Below are 19788 nucleotides of genomic sequence, written 5' to 3' on the forward strand. Positions count from 1 at the left end.
GCAGAGCACGATCTGCGAACTTGTGGAATCTGGACCCACATTTTGGATTCTAGACTGTGAAAACCTGTCAATGACTCACCCAGCCAAGTGACCGCGTCTCTCACGCTCTGCACGCTGCCCAGCACGATCTCCGCGTTGAGCATGTCCGGCAGCTTGCTGATCAGCTGCGACTCTATTGGCAGCTGCTGGTTCAGGAGCGACAGGTAGTACTGCAGCTCCGAGTGGTTTGTAATCAGAATACCTGCACGAAGAAAATGTATTTTACACATAAAAAAAGCGGTCACTGACTTGCACAGGACCGGAAAGAATGAGAGACGGCAGGGGCATTGTATTACATGTAATGTTCGTCGTTACATGAGGGTCCTTTGCCGGCTCAATAATGACCCTGACACCAGGGTTGATGGGGTTGGTAATCCATCTCAAGACAACATGATAGAAGAACGTATGTACGTGTGTTGGACCCAACTAGTTGGCTAGCTAGTTCCGCCCACATACAACAGATAGCGCTACATTCGATAATGCAGTGTTGAAGCAGTCGTGAAACGCGATATCGAAGTTTACACAGCAAGTCGCATATGTAGTGGATGAATGTATTTACTTACACACTATATCTACTTATACCCGTATATACTTTAACTTATATTGTCAATGTGTCATACCTAATAAACGCAGTTCGTTACCAACCTCCGAGTTTGATTCATCTCCTAAATACCACCTCCACATGTGTGGTGGTATATATGTATATACAACTTCCAACATAAACACGTTTGGATCGTCGATCCCTAGTCACTCTACCGACATGTGGCTAGCGGAGTACTATGCTCAGTTCGGTACCCCGATAACATCCTTTGGCGGCAGCACACCCTCGCCGCCAAATACGTACCCTCTCCCTTAGTGTCGTACTGCGGGCGGCCGGCGCGGCCCAGCATCTGCAGCACGTCGAGCGCGCCCAGCTCGCTCCAGCGGCCCTTCTCCGGCGAGTAGACCTGCGTGCCCTTCACGATCACCGTGTGTGCCGGCAGGTTCACGCCCCAGGCCAATGTCGCCGTCGACACCAGTACCTGACGACAAAGGGGATTGTTAAATCAGCTGTTCCATTCAATATAACGAGAAACAACCTGCCGCCGCGCCGCAGCCGCCGCCCGCGCACACCTGGCGCGCGTCTCCTTCACTTGCCTTGGAGACGGATCGAAGGACGAACGCTACTCAAAATCATCATCATCATCAATTTAAGAGCCACGCTCTTGTCGGTGTAGCATTTTCCATTCCAGTCTATCAAAGGACAATTCCTTGACTTCCCTATAAGACACGACGTTAACCTTTTCTTTAATCTGTCCCATGTAAGCTCTTCTTGGTCTTCCCCTTCCTCTCTTTCCTTCTAGCTTTCCTTCTATGATGTTTTTAATGAATTCGTCGTGTCTTATTATTAGGTGGTACTCAAAATCAATATACCTATATCAAACACTTTATTGTATCTAAGGAACGAATATAAGTTTTAAAAATTAACAAATAAATCCGTCATTGTCTCGGCTACAACCCTTCATCAAGCTCATAGTTTCCCGGGGATATTAGAGATGTGAGCAGCCTCCGTGGTCTAGTAACAGCCTCCGTGGTCTAGTGGTTAGAGCGTTAGGCTCACGATCTGGAGGCTCGGGTTCGATTCCCGATGGGGACATTGTCGAAATCACTTTGTGAGACTGTCCTTTGTTTGGTAAGGACTTTTCAGGCTTGAATCACCTGATTGTCCGAAAAAGTAAGATGATTCCGTGCTTCGGAGGGCACGTTAAGCCGTTGGTCCCGGCTATTAGCCGTAAAAACACCTCCACCAACCCGCAGTAGAGCAGCGTGGTGGAGTATGGAGTATGCTCCATACCCCCTCCGGTTGATTGAGGAGAGGCCTGTGCCCAGCAGTGGGACGTATATAGGCAGTTTATGTTATTAGAGATGTGAATTGATTAGAATATGAAGAGTTAAAAAAAATATGTAAGCTGCTCCTACAAAAACAGAATAACAGCCCATCCTAATGTTCTGGCCGGTCATAGATGAGCACACACAACTAAGACTAAGAAGGAGGCTGCTGCAGGATCCAGCCAACTTAGGCCCAAAATAGGAAGCGACACTGGTCGCTTACCTAAAATGATACCTATACACCACAAGAAGTGCTTATTGTCCAAAGGTATATTGATAGATAGATTACGCGTAAAAGGGAGAAAGAGATGTACGGTCACGAGCATTAATATGTATACACTTTGGTACCATGTCACATTCACTTTTTTGACAAATTGAACTGTAAGTCTCACTAAACGTCAAATATGTTAGTGCGACAGAGTCCTAAAGTGGGTACATTATATTGCTCATGACTGTACTACAGATGTAACGGCCTCCGTGGTCCAGTGGTTGAGCGTTGGACTCACGATCCGGAGTCCCGGTGGGGACATATCACAAAAATCACTTTGTGATCCCTAGTTTGGTTAAAACATTACAGGCTGATCTCCTGAGTCTCCGAAAGTACGATGATCCGTGTTCCGGACGGCACGTTAAGCCGGTGGTCCCGGTTACTACTTACTGATGTAAGTATGTTCGTAACATGACCCATGTCAGGGGCCTTTGGCGGCTCAGTAATAACCCTGACACCAGGGTTAATGAGGTTGGTACTCCACCTCACAACCCACACGATAGAAGAGACCATGGTTGAAGAGATCTTCTCATGGAGTCTTATCGTCTCATGGATATGTTACCTGTATGTGTCTGTCAGCGAACAGGTCTTCGACGAGCGTGCGGTCGACACGAGACATGCCGGCGTGGTGGATGGCAAATCCGTACGGCAGCAGCTCTCGGAGTTCCGGGTTCTTCACCTGCTCGGCCTCTGTACGCAGCACTTCCATACTTGCCGAGCCTTCCCTGTGGATAATAGGTCGTTGAAGACATTTAGTGACACCGTAACGAATACTGTAGACGATTCTGCACATGATTCTGAGTTAGTCATCACTAATTTAAAAGCCACGCTCTTGTCGGTGTAGCATTCTCCATGATACTTTTCAGAGAAAAATAGGGCAGTGGTTTCCCTCTTGCCTTCCGCCCCGCAGTACTCTGTCTGACGCAAGTGGGATGGCGCCCAGATTAGGACTCCTGTCCTCCGCCTCTGAATAGTACTGACAGTTACTGCTGTCCTGTGTCAGGTTCCAGACCTACGGAGTATAACGTAGAACCCTTGCCCAGGGAAGACGGGTGAAGACCTCAACGGTTGCAGAGGTGATGATGGAAGCCATCGGTACAGCAATGCAGGACGGAAGGAGCTAGTCAAGGGGACTGTAACCTGGAACCTGACATCGAAGAAATTCATCTAAAAAGCAATATTGCAAATTGACATTTGCGCATGTAAAAGTAAGTGCGCCGTGCAAACAAATGTCAAATAGCAATATTGCTTTCTTAAATGAATTGCTCCGATGTGACCTTTTTAGACCCCCAAACAGCCGTAACGGTATAATAAATAAAGGCTACCTCAAAAACTGTCCCAGGGTGTCCTTCTCCAAACACATGTCGCGTATAGCACGCGCCGTCTTGCCGGTTTCCTTCCGTGAATGCACGAACACTAGAATCTGAAATTAAACAGCAGAACATACAGTTCAAAATTCTCTTTTTTACAATAAGATTCCCATTGACATTAAAAATTTGCCTTTCAACTGTTTAAAGACAGTAGTTAAACAGAAACTTAGCAATAAAGGTTATTATAAAGTTAGTGATTATTTAGAAGATATGAATGCATGGGATTAACTGTCTGAGAACTGATATTAGGCAGCTAAATTACTCAATTGCATACCAATATTTTATGTTTATTTTTATTTCTTTTAAAGAACGTCTAGGGCCCTGTGCCGAGGTTTTTCTTGCAGCTTCTTTTCCCCGGCTATACAGGTTGTGAGAAGCTGCAGTAGTCTTAGGCGGATGAGACGTTTGTTATGTAAAAAATTGACGATTCAAATTGTAACTACCTACTGTTACCTACTGAATAAAGATATTCTTGAATTTGAATTCAAATTCAACCTTCAAAAATATAGAATAGAGGCCGTCGTTATTATATGACAATGTGTTACCTGGTTCCTGCCAGCGTGTTCCATGGTCTTCTCGTAAACGATGTCGTTCATCACCTGAAATCTCTTGAGCGCCTTCTTCTCCGTCACGCCGATGTACTGCTGTTCCAGCGCTACCGGTCTACGGGCAAACATTTTATGTCATCATCATCATCAGCCCATTAACGTCCCCACTGCTGGGGCACGGGCCTTCCCTATGGATAGATAGGGAGATCGGGCTTTAAACCACGGGCACAGTGCGGATAAAGAAAAATCATGAATATTGCGACGGAAAATTCCTAGCTCAATAGTAACTCTGACACCAAGGTGAAAAGTTGGTACTCCACCTCACAACCCACACGATAGAAGAAGACCACTAGAGCTGTGGTAGCCCAGTCGGTGGAACGCTTGCGACAGAAAATTCCACTTGATATCTCAGAATCATGGTCTGAATCACCGCCCTTAGTATTCGTTACGATGTCACTAACACCCTGTATAGTTACCTGAATGAGTTATCGAAGTAGAAGAGTCCGTGTTCCGGACGTACTCTGAGGAAGGCGGCGACGTCCGTGTAGTTGGGTAGTGTGGCGGACAGACCAACCAGGCGGACCTGCAACAACATATTACACAATCAGAATTCTTCTTCTCTCGTGTGGGTTGTGAGGTGGATTACCAATCCCATCAACCCCGTTGTCAGGGTTATTTATTATTCGGCCGCGAAAGGCCCCTCACAAGACTCATGTAACGACTGAGTACTTACATCAGTAAATAGTAACCGGGACACATGACTTAACGTGCCTTCCGAAGCACGGATTATCTTACTTTCAGAACACACCTTGGGGTTGGTAATCCACCTCACAACCCACATGATAATAGAGAAGATGATAGGTTTTGGGTCTGCTCATAGTTCAGAGAAGACATTTGGTTTAAAGAAAACGATAGAAGAAGAGTTATCATACCTCCTCCTGCGTCTGTTCGACGGTGCGCAGCGTCCTCGCCACAAGCGCCTCCAGCACGGGCCCGCGCTCGTCATGCAGCAGGTGCACCTCGTCGATGATGATCAGACGCACCAGGTTCGTGAACGAACGCTCGCCACCTGGGGACACGAACTCAATGGATTATAAGAATAGAATAGAAATCATTTATTTTAGATATAAGTAGGTATTGGTACACAGTAGGAGTGACAAAGTAATTAAAAACTTATTTCTAAAAAGGGACGCCAGCTCAACAATATGTTGTGACACTCCGACATTGAGGGAGTGCCACAACGCTGATTTTCAGCTGTGCCCCAAAAACACAAAAAAAAATTATAAATGCTTAAATCTAGATAATAATCAGAACAAATTAAAATTAATGAACTGTGTTAATAAAGTGTGCATGTAGAGGGTGTATTTGCGTATGTTCGTTAAGAGATAAAACTTGAATGAATGTATTTCCCTGGCGTCATCCCGTTTCTCACAGGGTCCGCTAACCTGAAGATTCGACAGGACCGGTTTTTCACAGAAGCGACTGCCTCTCTGACCTTCCAACCCGCGAAGGGAAAACCAGCCCAATACAGGTTAAGTCACATACCTCCGAAAATGCATTTCCCACATTTTTCATGTAAATTTCGTAGTAATTTCGTGTTTTGACGTTTGGTAAAACTGATTAGTAGTACTGATTTGACTAGTTGGAAACTGGACTATTAACATATACTTATATCAGGTTAAGTTAGCGGACTCTGTGAGAAACGGTATAACGTTGGGGAGATGATGATGATGATGTCCTCGATGCGGCGCCACATTGCGACGTGTTTGCAAGTACGATTGAGTGTGTGATGCGTGACAGTAGGACAGTATTTGAACCACTTATGCCTGTTAGTTCTGTTATATAATATGTTTTATGTGTTTTATATATTATGTGGAAACTTGTTTGTAACGGTATGGATTTCTGTTATGTTGCAAATGTAATAAATGAATAAATAAATAAATGATGATGTTTTGTCGTTACTATCAACTGTTCTGATTGCAATTTCTCTTCATTGTTGTCATGTACGTGTGCTTTGAATATACGTTGTCCCTTTCTCTCTTATGTAATGTTACCTTTTCTGGTGATGATGTCCCACTTTTCCGGCGTGCACACGATCAGCTGCGTGGCCTCGATCTGCTCCCTCGTCAGCTGGTGGTCGCCCGTCAGCTCGGACACCTTCATGTTGTAACACGCGAGCCGCTTGCTGAAGTTGCCCACCTACGCCGTGCAATGAAAATTAAGTTACATTACAGGTACATTACAAGGTACATTTCAAGGTACCTTACAAGGTACATTAAAAAGTACAATCCAAAGTACATTACATATGCATTACACGTATATTACTAAGTATCTTACAAGGTACATTATAAAGTACATTACAAGTACATTACATGTGCATTACAAGTACATTACAAGGTACCTTACAAGATACATTACAAGGTACATTATAGAGTACATTACAAGGTACATTATAAAGTATATTACAAGTACATTACATGTGCATTACACGTAAATTACAAGGTACCTTACAAGATACATCAAAACAGTAACTCAAGTCAAAACTGACGATTCAATGTGTAACTTTGTTACCAATACCAACTGAATAAAGATATTATTTAAGTTTGAGTTTCGTGTGAAAAATGTATGGAGGAAAAATCTATGTGACATTCTAGAGTATTTTTTCTAGACAATTTTTTTCCTCTCGAGGCTCTCGATGCCCTGTACTGGAACGTGTATATGTAAATTACATTACACAGTACATTACAAAGTACATTACAAGGTACATTACAAGTTACATTACAGGTACATTACAAGTTACATAACAAGGTACAATGCACTCACCATCTCCTGTACCAGCGACCTCATTGGCGCGACGTATATCATCTTGAGGTCGTGCGCGTTCACGGTGCCGTCTTCGTTGACATGCTTGCCAACTTCCCTCAGTATACAGAGCAGCGCCACGTTGGTCTTCCCGGCGCCTGTCGGAGCGCAAACTAGCAGGTTCTCGTCTGTCTCCAAAGCCGCTTTCGATATGCGACTCTGTTGGTGAAACAAGAGAACAGAAATCAGATAATCGTGTGGATTGTGAGGTGAATTACCAACCCCATCAATCCTGCGGTCAGGGTTATTACTGAGCCGCCATACGCCTTTGACATGACTCATGTAACGACTACGTACGAAAGTAAGATGATCCGTGCTTCGGAAGGTACGTTTAGCCATTGGTCCCGATTACTACATACTGGGGGGTTAGGTAAAAAGGACACATCAAAGCAATTCATCTAGAAAAACAATATTGCTTTTTGACAAATGCTTCGGAAGGCACGTTAAGCCGTTGGTCCCGGTTACTTACCGATGTAAGTGTGTAGTCGTTATATGGGTCGTGTCAGGGGCCTTTGGCGGCTCAATAATAACCCTGACACCAGGGTAATCCACCTCACAACCCACACGATAGAAGAAGAACCAGGCTGGAAGCAGCACTATCTTCCATCAATGCCTTCCGTCTCACCTGTATCCGGTTCAGAGTCTTGAACCCCTCGAACGCCGGCTGCACGTACTTCGGCAGCTTCTCGATGGGCACCAGCGTCTCGTCGTCTTCAAACGGCTTCGGCTTCAGCGCCGGCACGTGGACCTCCTCGTAACCTGGCGAGGAAATTCATAATTAAAATTGGAGAATATCTTTATTCAATAGGTAACATAGTTACACGAACGTCACATCCGCCTAAAACTACTGCAGCTTCTCACAACTTGTACAGCCGGGGAAAAGAAGCTGCATGACGTTCGTTAGACGTTTTTTATATATCACATAATGAATCACACACCTTATTGCACACTCAAACACAGAACTGTGCGTGTGTGCGCGTGCGTACGTGTGTGCGTGCGTGAGTGCGTGCATGTGTGCGTGCGTGCGTGCGTGCGTGCGTGCGTGCGTGCGTATGTATGTGTGCGTGTCGTACCCTTCCTCTGCTTGCGGAAGGAGCCGGGCGGCAGCTGGCAGCGCTTGTTGGCCATGAAGTGGCTGCCGGCCGCGAACACCAGGTCACCCAGCTGCACCACGCGCCGCGCGCCGCCCACCTGGCCGCCCGCGGCGCCCACCTCTGCCTCCGACTTGTGGCGCTTGCGCGGCGCCTCCGATTGCGTCGCTGTCTGTACAAAAAAGAAAATAACTTTACTTCACATACATATTAATAGGCTGATTAGTAGTGGGCTGAACTGTAGGCTATCTCCGGGGTCCACAGATATGATGGTTAGCTGCGAATATAAAATTAGGCAGTCCCCGACCAAACAGCGACAGGATTAGCAGAACGTTGTGGGTAGCTCACTGAGACGGGCTAACCTATAAAATGCTACTTAGGTTCTATGACGATCTTGTGACGTAGCGAGTAGGCGCCGCTACTTCAAAAGCGCACCCCTGATGCCGGGCAGCAGCGGTATCAGTACTGGTTGGAGGCCGAGGAAATGGATTCTGGTAGGGCTCTAGCTAGAACATCACCGATTGAGAAATTGGTTGGTGTACCGCAGAACGGAAGGCGATTGGGGCAACCAAATCACTTTGTTAGCCATTCAGGAGTCCCTGCAGGAGTCCTTGCAGGAGTGCACTTACCTCGTCATCTCCCTTGCCGGTCTCCAGCTGCGCCAGTATCTTCTGCAGGTGTGGCTGGCGAGACATCTCATCCCTGATGGACTGCCGCTCACCATCCGACTGCGCTGACGCTAGCTTGATGCAGTACAGTACTGAAATACGAAAAGAAATACATTTTACCTCACGGAACTATGACCAAATAGAGGCTTTTCTAAAAATAGCACAATAAAAGGATAGGATATATACACATACACACGAGTTAGAGCCCCACTATGATGAGCGTCGGGCTCACGATCCGGAGGTCCCGGGTTCGAGTCCCGGTGGGGACATATCACAAAAATAACTTTGTGATCCCTAGAATGTAGGATGATCCGTGCTTCAGAAGGCACGTTAAGCCGTTGGTCCCGGTTACTACTTACTGATGTAAGTACGCAGTCGTTACATGAGCCTTGTCAGGGGCCTTTCGCGGCCGAATTATAAATAACCCTGACACCAGGGTTAATGGGGTTGGTAATCCACCTCACAATCCACACGAGAGAAGAAGAATTCTGATTGTGTAATATGTTGTTGCAGGTCCGCCTGGTTGGTCTGTCCGCCACACTACCCAACTACACGGACGTCGCCGCCTTCCTCAGAGTACGTCCGGAACACGGACTCTTCTACTTCGATAACTCATTCAGGTAACTATACAGGGTGTTAGTGACATCGTAACGAATACTGAGGGGAATGATTCAGACCATGATTCTGAGTTGATTTTGCGATGGAAAATTCCACTTGATATTAACTCAGAAACATGGTCTGAATCATCCCCCTCATAATTCACTCGACCACGGAGGCCTTTAAAGATAAATACTCACTGGTGTATCTGTACTTGTTGAGCACCTTTACGAATTCGAAGCAGTCGTACCCGAGCAGCAGCACCAGTCTGTTCTCCAGGTCCCTGTCGTCGGCCGCGTCTGCTAGCGCTCTGCAGACAAACAAAACAAGTACTCTACTTATATGTACTTTTTACACGATAAAATAATTCTTCTTCTTATCGTGTGGGTTGTGAGGTGGAGTGTAATACCAACGTCATCAAACCTGGTGAAGTTGTATTTACTGATGTAAGTGAGTAATCGTTACGGGCCTTCCTTATGGATGGATAGGGAGTTTGGGCCTTAAACCATCACGCGGGCCCAGTGCGGATTGACGGCCCGTAAATAAATAAATAAATGAGCCATGTCAAGGGCCTTTGGCGGCTCAATAATAACCCTGACACCAGAGTTGATGAGATTGGTAACTCACCTCACAACTCACACGATAGAAGAACAGATCTCCCTAGCGTTATCCTGTTTTACACGGGGTCCGCTTAACTAATCTGAAGATTTTAAAAGACTTAGGGATCAGCGATCTAACGGTGAAGTTGTATATATACGTCGCGCTGTGAAAACTTCGTTAGCGCGTTTCAGGCCTCGATAAGCGCCATCTATGTTGTACGGGCGGAATTAGCTAGTCAACTTGTTGAGTGTATACTTATTTTGTGACATTTGTGAAGTTCCTTATCGAACGCAATAAATTATATAGTAGTTTTCTAGGTCAAAGATAAATTATGAAATTCTGATTACTAAATACAGACAGATCAACAAAAAACGTTTTCTTTGATTTGAAAAATGTAAAGTGCGACATTTTGTCGCGTTTTTCTATGACGTCAAATGTTGCTTTTTCATACAAATTCCGTAGTAATTTCGTGTTTGGACGTTTAGTAAAAAGTAACTGATTTGACTAGTTGGACAACCTGGACACTAGCCTATTATGTGTGAGTACTCACTTGAGCACCTCGCTGGCCTTGGCCTGGCTGAGCATCGCGTCGGGGAAGTGTCGGGAGAGTCGACGCTGCAGCCAGTAAGCGTCGATGTCCATCGGGTGTAGGGTAGCGTCGCGCCGCTTCTGGGACTGTTCCTCTGAGAGCTGTTGGCAGAATACAACAATTTATGTTTATAATAATAATAATAATAATCATTTATTTTCAGATTTACAATCCATAGTTGTTAGTAAAAAATGCATTCTTAACCTATTGTTAGTAGAAGACACAAAATAAATTAACGATATTGATACATTATTTTAACGATTGCTAGATGTGTGCAATCGCATCCACCGCGCGAACATAGGCGCGTCCCACCTGCCGACCAGCACACCCAGGATACTGTTCGAACTCGTACACATTCGATTTAGGGTCGAGGCGCCTCTCTTCCTCATTATTGTATAGAAGCAGTCTATCCTCGCTTCAGCAAACATTAGAGAAGCGCTACAGAATCGCGGAAGTCCAAACAGTATCCTGAGCGCATCATTGTACTGCACACGTAGCGCGCTGAAGAAGAGCTCGGTGCCGCAGCGGTAAACGCGCTCGGTCTGCGATTGTTGAAGTTAAGCAACTTTCGCAAAGACCGGTCATAGGATGGGTGACCACAAAAAAAGTTTTCAAGTCGAGCTCCTTCGTGCTTCGGGGCACGTTAAGCCGTTGGCCCCGGCTGCATTAGCAGTCGTTAATAACCATCAATCCGCACTGGGCCCGCGTGGTGGTTTAAGGCCCGATCTCCCTATCCATCCATAGGGTAGGCCCGTGCCCCAGCAGCGGGGACGTTAATGGGCTGATGATGACGTAATTTCATTTTCGACGTTCAAAAAGCGCTAACTATGTAAGCCAATTTTGAAGCATAAATATTTTTGAATTTTTTTTTTCGTTTTTGAATTTACGAGTGCGTGCGTGTCCACGTGCGTGCGTGCCCGCGTGCGAACGTGCGTGCCAACGTAAGTGGTACCGTACAATGCGTGAATCTTTAACATACATACATACATAAACTCACGCCCGTAATCCCTAATGTGGTGGGCAGAGCCACAAGTAATCAAAGATAACTTGCAGCCACTGTTGATACGAAGTCCAAAGATGAATATGATGTACCTTATGGTGATAAGGGATCAGCCTATCGCCCATAACATTAGTCCATCATGTTAGAGGACACAATCCCTCTGTCGGTCTGTGAATCTTTATAAGTGAGTAAAATAAAAAGTCACCCAAACTGGTATACTCACGTTAGCATGTATGGCCCTCTTGCCCTCCCCGTCGCTGTCCTCATCGCCGCTGCTTTCCTTTTCCTTCTCATTGTCTGTGCCCTCGCCCTCTTCTTTGTCCTCCTCGCGGACCTACAACGACAATACAAAAAGTTTTTTACAATGCAGTCAAGAGCGAGTTGGACCCGTGCTCTCAGCATCTATACTAAAATGTAAATAATAAATAAATAAATTACCTACTTGGTGGGGTTGGGAAACTTTGTGTAACCCAAAACTTATATTTTTTCTATTAATTGGAACTGAATGTATTGAAAATAAAAAATAATAAAAAATAAACTATCATCCGTCCCTTCCCTTTTCGGCGGGAAAGAAAATTACTGATATAACCTAAAATACAACCAGGTGTCTGCAGGAATCAGCGCCAGTCGGCTTTCCCATCTACTCGGCTTTCCCGACCAATCGGCCTTCCCGACTAGTCAGCTTTACCGACTAGTCGGCTTTCCCATCTACTCGGCCTTCCCGACTAATCGGCCTTCCCGACTAGTCGGATTTCCCGACTAGTCGGCTTTCCCACCGACTCGGCTTTCCCGACTAATCGGCTTTCCCGACTAGTCTGCTTTCCTGACTAATCGGCTTTCCCGACTAGTCGGCTTTTCGAATTAGGTAGTCGGTTTACCCGACTAGTCGGTGCATCTAAATAGATTACCTCTCCGTAAGCGTCTTCATCGTCCTCCTCGGAGGACTCCTCAAACTGCACGTTTATGCCGTACGTCTCATCGATCTCGGAGTTTCCGTCCGCTGACGAGCTTATGTTGAAATCCGTTATCTTCTTGCCTGCGAGGTGAATACAATGGCTGGTTAATAATAAACTAGGGACTATTTATCCTGTATAACGGTTCCGAGTACGCGGCGGCTGAGGTGAAGGCGGGAGGGTCCGGCTTAGCAGTGAGCGCAGCCACCACCATTACCGTGTTGCTATGCACATCGGCCAGTAGGCATAAGTTTTATAGGTACAATTGTAACTATGTAGTTATCATATCACTTGCTTGCGCTCTGCGATACGTAGCCGAGACACCAACTGCATAAAATGTTTGTTTACCTATTGCTTACCCACAAGTTTTTGTTACCTACTTATCTATGTATAATGTAAGACGGATATCGTAGATACCTAGCATCGACACAAACCATGGTTTAACGATGCTAGTTAGCATAATCACTGTGTGTACTAAATTTTTGAAATAAATAAATAAATAATTTAGAATTAGATTTGTAGCAGAGTACAAACTCTGTACATACTGGCCTTTTGTTCTCGATTCTCATTCCATTCCATTCGCATTTCCTTTCTTTTTACTCTCTTTTGACTCACTGCATCCCCGACCTTCATAAAAACAACAAGTGTATTATACTGTTTAGGGCCGTGCCCTCTAATTCCTAAGTCTTGATTCTTTTGTGAAGTGTGTATATTGTGAACTATGTATATTCCTATCCTGTTTGTGAAGTGTTTTTAATAAACTGTATATATTCCTGCTTGCTTCTAATTTATCATCGTTATCACCAATCATTCCCTTACTCTGCCGGCACGTCGGGATACCATATCCTCACCACCCAGCGTGCCGCAGATTTATCCGCCGCAACCTACAGGGACAGGATCGAACATCACCAAAACCAACTTGCCCAAGTCTTAAGTGAGCCACTACAAACAAGACGTCTGAAGAGATCCTACACTTGGGATAACCTGTAGCAATCTACAGTAATCTACATGCTGGCATCCCAACAATGGGCGGGCATGCCTTACACGCCAATACTGCTTAGCAAAAAACTGCTTATGGTTGGAAAACCGATCGCAAGTTAGAGAGAAAAAAAATAATTAACAGCTGTCAATCATCCGTCCCTTTCCTTTTAGGCGGATAAGAAAATGACAGGTATAACTTAAATTGAGATGGTGTTTACAGGAATTAGCATCGAATCTTACCCAAATTGACAAGCAGTGCAAATCTCTCGTCGGGGATGGGACCCAACAGCAACTCTATCTCTTTCTTCTTCTCCAAGTCCTTCAGCCTGTCGTTCTTCAGGACTACTAGTACCTGCGGAAACAATGCAATATTGACTTCAAAGACAAATTTAAAATAAATAAATAAATAAATAAATAAAATCTTTATTCGTTTTAGACAATATTTTCTTTTAAATGCTAGTTGACCCAAGCCCCCCTTTAAACTGGGAAAGTCTGTGTTAGGAGGCTTGGCTCTTCCTTATCTTAACTTACTTAATTAGTGACTTATTATACCAAATATGTATGTATTATATCTATGTCTTTCCTTAATGTATATTTTTATCATTGTTTTATATTTTTATTTCTGTACTTAGGAGTGCAGATGGATGTGTGTGTGTGTGTGTGTGTGCATGTAGGCAATGTGTGCAGTGCATGCATACGTGTGCGCGCTTATGTATATTTACAATAAAATTAAATAGAATTCATTAACAAATAATACTAATTATTGACCGACGATCTGGTGAAGGTCGCGGGTAGCCGCTGGATGCGGGCAGCGCAGGACCGATCGTAGTGGAGATCCTTGGGGGAGGCCTATGCCCAACAGTGGGCGTCGTACGGCTGATGATGATGATGTATATATATATATATATGCATGCATGTACATATACACACCCGCACCCATACATATATATACATAAGTACAAGCGCACACATACACACACACACACACCCACACTACTCCAAAACAGAAACTAGTGTAACCAATGTATGACTGAAACATTTTATGCTTGGCATTGTAAAATCTTTTCAGTTTCATCATAGTTTTTCGATTTTAGTAGTTTAGTAGTTAGTATTTTACATTCCCGGTGTATCATTGAGTATATAGGTATGGACGAGTTTATTCCATTGTATATAAAAGCCGATAGCCAGTTGTACTGATGTCTAGCAAAAGTTGTGCGTACAATGGGTACATCTGCTACCAAATTAATTCGCCTCTTCTTTGTTTTATTGGGGTCGTATTCTAAGGTTGAGTGTTTTCTTAGTACAGAATTTAAAATATATAGTTGACGTACAGTAAGTAGGTTACATTCTGAATACAGTTGTTCAGTAGGGTACCTTTTATTTTTAAAATACATGAGCTTTATCAAAGCACGTTGAGTTCGCTCTAGGTGAAGAAACTGGGTTTTAGCAGCCCCACCCCACGCGGGGATGCAATACGTTAGTATGGATTGCGCCAGAGCAAAGTAGATTTCATTAAGAAGATTTCTTGTAGAGTTATGGTCACCCAAGGCCCGTCGTGGCACCACATACCTAAGCGATTTAAAAATGTAAGTTATTTTTCGAAGCCTGTTAATGACATGATCGATATGCGGGTACCAGGACAGACGTTGGTCGACCAGAACTCCCAGGTATTTCATCACACTAACTTTTTGAATCACAGGGCAGTTACAGTTATCAAGTTGACAGAATTTGTGTATTTTAATGTTAAAATCAATTGATGGCTGAGCATTTGCATATGTACTAAAACAGACGTAATTCGATTTAGTGGTATTTAAAGTAAGGAGATTGTAATCTAGCCATTGTGCCACAAGTGATAATCCATGTTCAGTATTTGACTTAACATCGTTCCAGGTTTTACCAGTGAACACTACAGCGGTGTCATCGGCGTACGCAAAGATGTTGGAGTTTGGTATATTGAGATTACACAGGTCGTTGATATATATTAAAAACAGAGTAGGCCCCAACACACTGCCCTGGGGAACTCCGTATGTCACCACTGACTCATCACTAACAATATCCCCAAGTTTCACTCGTTGTTTCCTATGAGATAGGTAATCTGTAAACAAGGATAAAGCCCTTTCCCTTATGCCAATCTTCTCTAATTTACGCACAAGGATAGGAACAGACACAGTGTCAAAAGCTTTTTTAAGGTCAAGGAAAGCTGCCAAACATTTATTAGACTTATCTATTTGGTCCACTACCACAGAAGTTAGAGCTAGTACCGCATCTTCTGTAGACCTACCCTGTCTAAAACCAAATTGTGACTGTGACAATATATTAAACCGAGTCAAGTAATTTAAAAGTCTTTTATTTAGGAGCTTTTCCACAATTTTTGAGATACCAGTTAGTACAGATATAGGTCTGTAGTTGCTGACTTCGTCTCTGTCCCCACCCTTGTGCACTGGTGTTATGATAGCTTGTTTGAGGACAGATGGAAAAACACCTTTCTCAAAACAAAGGTTGGCAAGATGCGTTATGACCGGTATAATTTCGTCTTTTGCATATTTTAGGAATGAGGTAGATACATTGTCCCAACCCGGGGCACTAGTAGATTTTAAATTGCATACAATATGATTTACTTCATCATTGTCGGTTGGTAGTAAAACAAAGGAGTGAGACAAGGCAGGGAGGTTTTGAATATACTTTTTGGATTCACCTGTAACACAGATTTCCTCAGCAAGATTCTTCCCAACATTAGCGAAAAAATTATTAATGAAATTGGCTGAAGCAAAGGGTGAACTTTTAATGTGCATTAAATCAGAATTGCAAGTACTGGTTTTACTGGTATACGTAATATTTTTTATGTTATTCCATAACAATTTTGTATTATTAATAGATTTGGCTAGTAATTCCCGTTCATAATTTCTTTTAAGTTTTTTTATCAAATTGTTACAATAATTTCTGTAGCGACGATAAGTGATTTTGAGTGTCTCATTAAATGGATCTTTACGAAGATTTTTCTGAAGATTATTCCTATTACGTATACAGCGAAGAATGCCATGGGTAATCCAGGGTTTCAAAATTATTTTCTTATTTGGAATCCGGGTGACAACAGTGCTAGCTAATATCGAGTCTAGTATTTGTTGTGTCAGATTTTCGATCACATATGATGGATCGTTATTGAGCAAGAGAGTACCGATATTTTTTGTCATCAAAAGTTGAAGAGCTTCTTCGAAGTTTACGGTCTTTTTGGATTTAATCACTTCTGAGCGGGTTTTGATTTTGGCTAAGGAAAGTAGTATAGTGTTATGGTCAGTAACAGTAGTGGACAAAATTGCAATAGTTGCATTGAATTTCCGTTTGTTAAGGCGAAGCATGAAATGGTCGAGGCAATTTTTATCTCTCGTTGGAATAGTATGACCTGATATAATTCCATGAGCAGAGAGAGCACCCAAGTAGCTAATCCTATTTCTATGTTCATGGTAGGGTTCATTCTGTTTCAGATGAATATTAATGTTGATGTCACCAGTGATGATAATATTATTTTTAGATTTATTCAGTTTGTCTAGATGTTCGCTTAGGCTCTCCACAAAACCGTCAGCATAGGTATGGGAGGGGGATCGGTATATACACAAAATTATGTTGTTCATAACCTCAAGTTGTAAGCAGGATGCCTGTGATAAATTTACTTCAGAAACTTTATGTTTTAAGTTACTTTTAATATATACCACAACTCCATCATTTTGGTTCAGGCAGCGCGTACTACAATATGAAGAGTAGTTATTGAGTTGCGGAATCTGTTTATTTACGTTAAGCCTACACTCACTTAAAACGATTATATCCGTGTCGAAAGTAAAACCAGAAAGGGTGAGCAAGAAGTCATCAAAATTTGCATAAATACTACGAATATTTTGGGATATTATAGTTAAGTCACTCTTGTTTACCTGCAAGTATTGTTTGAGTTCATTGCAGTCAGATTCTAACACACGCGCCACCTCAAAATTATCTATTTCATTTGCTGTGTGCAGGATGTCATCCATAATAATTACGAGTATGTGTTATAAGGGTGGCTATGAACGAGTAGTTGTATGTGAAAGGTAAAACGGATGATCCTAATGTAAAGTTAGTGTTTGTATGAGTGAACGCTTTGTAGTCGAAAACGCGTAACCGACGCGTTTGGCATGGCGGATAGTACCTTTTGGGCGCGGCGTTATACAGTGCGATATCGGAGGCGGCGTAAATTTGAATAATTGGAATTGAAGGTGGCTTAAAATCAACTTCGCAGTAATGTTGATGGATTATTAAGTATGTTGCATATTTGTGAGTATTAAAGTTAGTATGTAAAACAAAGGTGGATAATAAACAAATAATTCGTATATATAGGTAATAGGAGGTGTAAATATTATATTGAGTGTGTGTTGAATTGTGTGTAGAAGCTATATTTGCAAGTATATTGTGTGTCCCGTGTAAAGATATACAATCATCCATTTTAACTTCTTGTTTATACAGCCATAAGTACGCACAAACGAATGAATAACGAACTATTGTGTAATATAAACTCGAGGGAACATATTTTTCTAACATTTTGGTAGCTAAGCGAATACAGAATGCCATAAAATAATAAAGGTTAACAATACATAACGATCCAGGTAGTCAATTTTCCATAAGTAGGTGATGCACCTGATCAGCGTTCTTTATCATAATAATAGGGGTTTGCTCAGTCTTTCTGACATACACCTTTCCATATGCTGTCCAGCAGAAGCGGTAGTTTTTAGACTTAGCCAAATCACGGGCCAAAAAGTGCAAACGGGCTCCTCTTACTGTCAGATTTTCTGACAGAAAAACAGGGGTGTCTTCGTTTGTTTTCATACCCAGATGCTTAGCACATAGTTTGGTCTTGTTTTTTATGTTGTATGATTTGGCCATCCTTAGAAAGTCAGTCTTGAGGAGACCAGAGTTTGTTTCCACAATAATTGGCGTGTTTTTGTGATCAGGTTTTTTCCCTCTAACACGATAAATATCTTTGATATCCTTTATGGACATCTTGCAGTCGATAGTTTCGGAGAGGTGAGTAACCATCTCAATAAGGTCGTTTTTTGTCTCGTTATCTTTTTTAGGAACATTCTTAATCTCAAAGTTTGTCTTGCGGATTCCCAACTGCACATCCTCAAGTTTATCCTCAAGGTACGTTATGTATTCCCGATCTTCCCTAATTTTATTCTCCAGGTCCACTATTCTTTTATTAAATTCTTCATTTTGGGCCGCCAGGTTAGAAATTGAGGCGATTATACTTTGATTGGATTGGACGACATCCTTAAGTGTGGCTTTCAGTTCTTTAAGTTCACTCTTATGCGAATTGGAAATATAGGTCATGTATTTCCTCATTTCTTCCTTGAAGCTTTCGAATTCGCCAGATTGCTGGGTCCCGTTGTCAGGGTTCTCATGCATGCCTCGTCGTCTAGTCGTAACAAAGCTTGGATTTGGAGGCGTATCATCATCACCTGCAGAGAGGCAGATTGACATTTCCGGGTCTGGTGAATTTCCGCCCAACATCGTGTCTCGTAACGTAAGACAGTGGAACCAGTTACACAGCTATACGGAACAAATGTAGGTATGCCTTGTGACTTGCGCGTGCTTACTCAAAGCTACTCGGCGTGCATAAGCGTAGTACCCACCAAAGATTTGAAGTACTTGAGTGTGCGTGAAAACTGCTACACAGGATGTGTACGATGTGCTCACAGTCGAAGATTGAAGACACGCACTTCTTTAACTTATGCACTCCTAATTTTTAAGTTGATTTTTTGACAAATAATTGAATTTAAATGGTTTAAAAATACAGTGACGCGGATTCAGACACGTTTACTCGCAAGCGAGGTCCGAAGCGAAGAGGAAAAAATATCTATAAAAATATCTTTATTCAGTAGGTAACAGTCAATTTTTACATAACGAACGTCTGATCCGCCTAAAACTACTGCAGCTTCTCACAACCTGTATAGCCGGGGAAAAGAAGCTGCAATAAAAACCTCGGCAAAGAGCCCTAGACGTTCTTTAAAAAAAATCGTAGTTATACCCCTTATAATGTATCATGATTAAAATGAAAGCAGGACAGAGATATATCGCATCGCCTAGCGCGAAAGAGACGAGAGATATCTCGTAAAAACTGGGTCTTATACTAGGTTTAAGATAAATTATGAAATTCTGATAACTAAATAAAGACAGATCTAAAACTGTCGAAAAACATTTCCCTTTTTCTATTTAACTTATTTATGAATTTTAATCAAGAAAAACTGTGCTTTTTAATACAAATTCCACAGTAATTTCGTGTATGGATGTTTAGTAAAAGTAACTGATTTGACTAGTTGGAAACTAGCCTA

General features: G+C 42.8%; 1 protein-coding gene across 1 annotated transcript in view; it reads right to left on the reverse strand.

The window, feature by feature from the left end:
- The window catches only part of LOC126378801 (putative U5 small nuclear ribonucleoprotein 200 kDa helicase), a 53037-nt gene that overhangs the window by 31101 nt on the left and 2148 nt on the right, over nt 1–19788 (reverse strand). Inside the window, exons 4-20 of the mRNA XM_050027199.1 lie at nt 13676–13787; nt 12410–12537; nt 11725–11835; nt 10463–10602; nt 9513–9622; nt 8677–8807; nt 8030–8219; nt 7582–7715; nt 6918–7115; nt 6149–6293; nt 5027–5163; nt 4571–4677; nt 4092–4209; nt 3502–3599; nt 2739–2901; nt 884–1061; nt 80–241 (exon numbers count right to left, since the gene is read on the reverse strand). Of these exons, the coding sequence (XP_049883156.1) occupies nt 80–241; nt 884–1061; nt 2739–2901; nt 3502–3599; nt 4092–4209; nt 4571–4677; nt 5027–5163; nt 6149–6293; nt 6918–7115; nt 7582–7715; nt 8030–8219; nt 8677–8807; nt 9513–9622; nt 10463–10602; nt 11725–11835; nt 12410–12537; nt 13676–13787 (2362 nt within the window). The remainder of the gene's footprint in view (nt 1–79; nt 242–883; nt 1062–2738; nt 2902–3501; nt 3600–4091; nt 4210–4570; nt 4678–5026; nt 5164–6148; nt 6294–6917; nt 7116–7581; nt 7716–8029; nt 8220–8676; nt 8808–9512; nt 9623–10462; nt 10603–11724; nt 11836–12409; nt 12538–13675; nt 13788–19788) is intronic.

This window comes from Pectinophora gossypiella, chromosome 27 (assembly GCF_024362695.1).
Source record: "Pectinophora gossypiella chromosome 27, ilPecGoss1.1, whole genome shotgun sequence".
Classification (NCBI taxonomy): domain Eukaryota; kingdom Metazoa; phylum Arthropoda; class Insecta; order Lepidoptera; family Gelechiidae; genus Pectinophora; species Pectinophora gossypiella.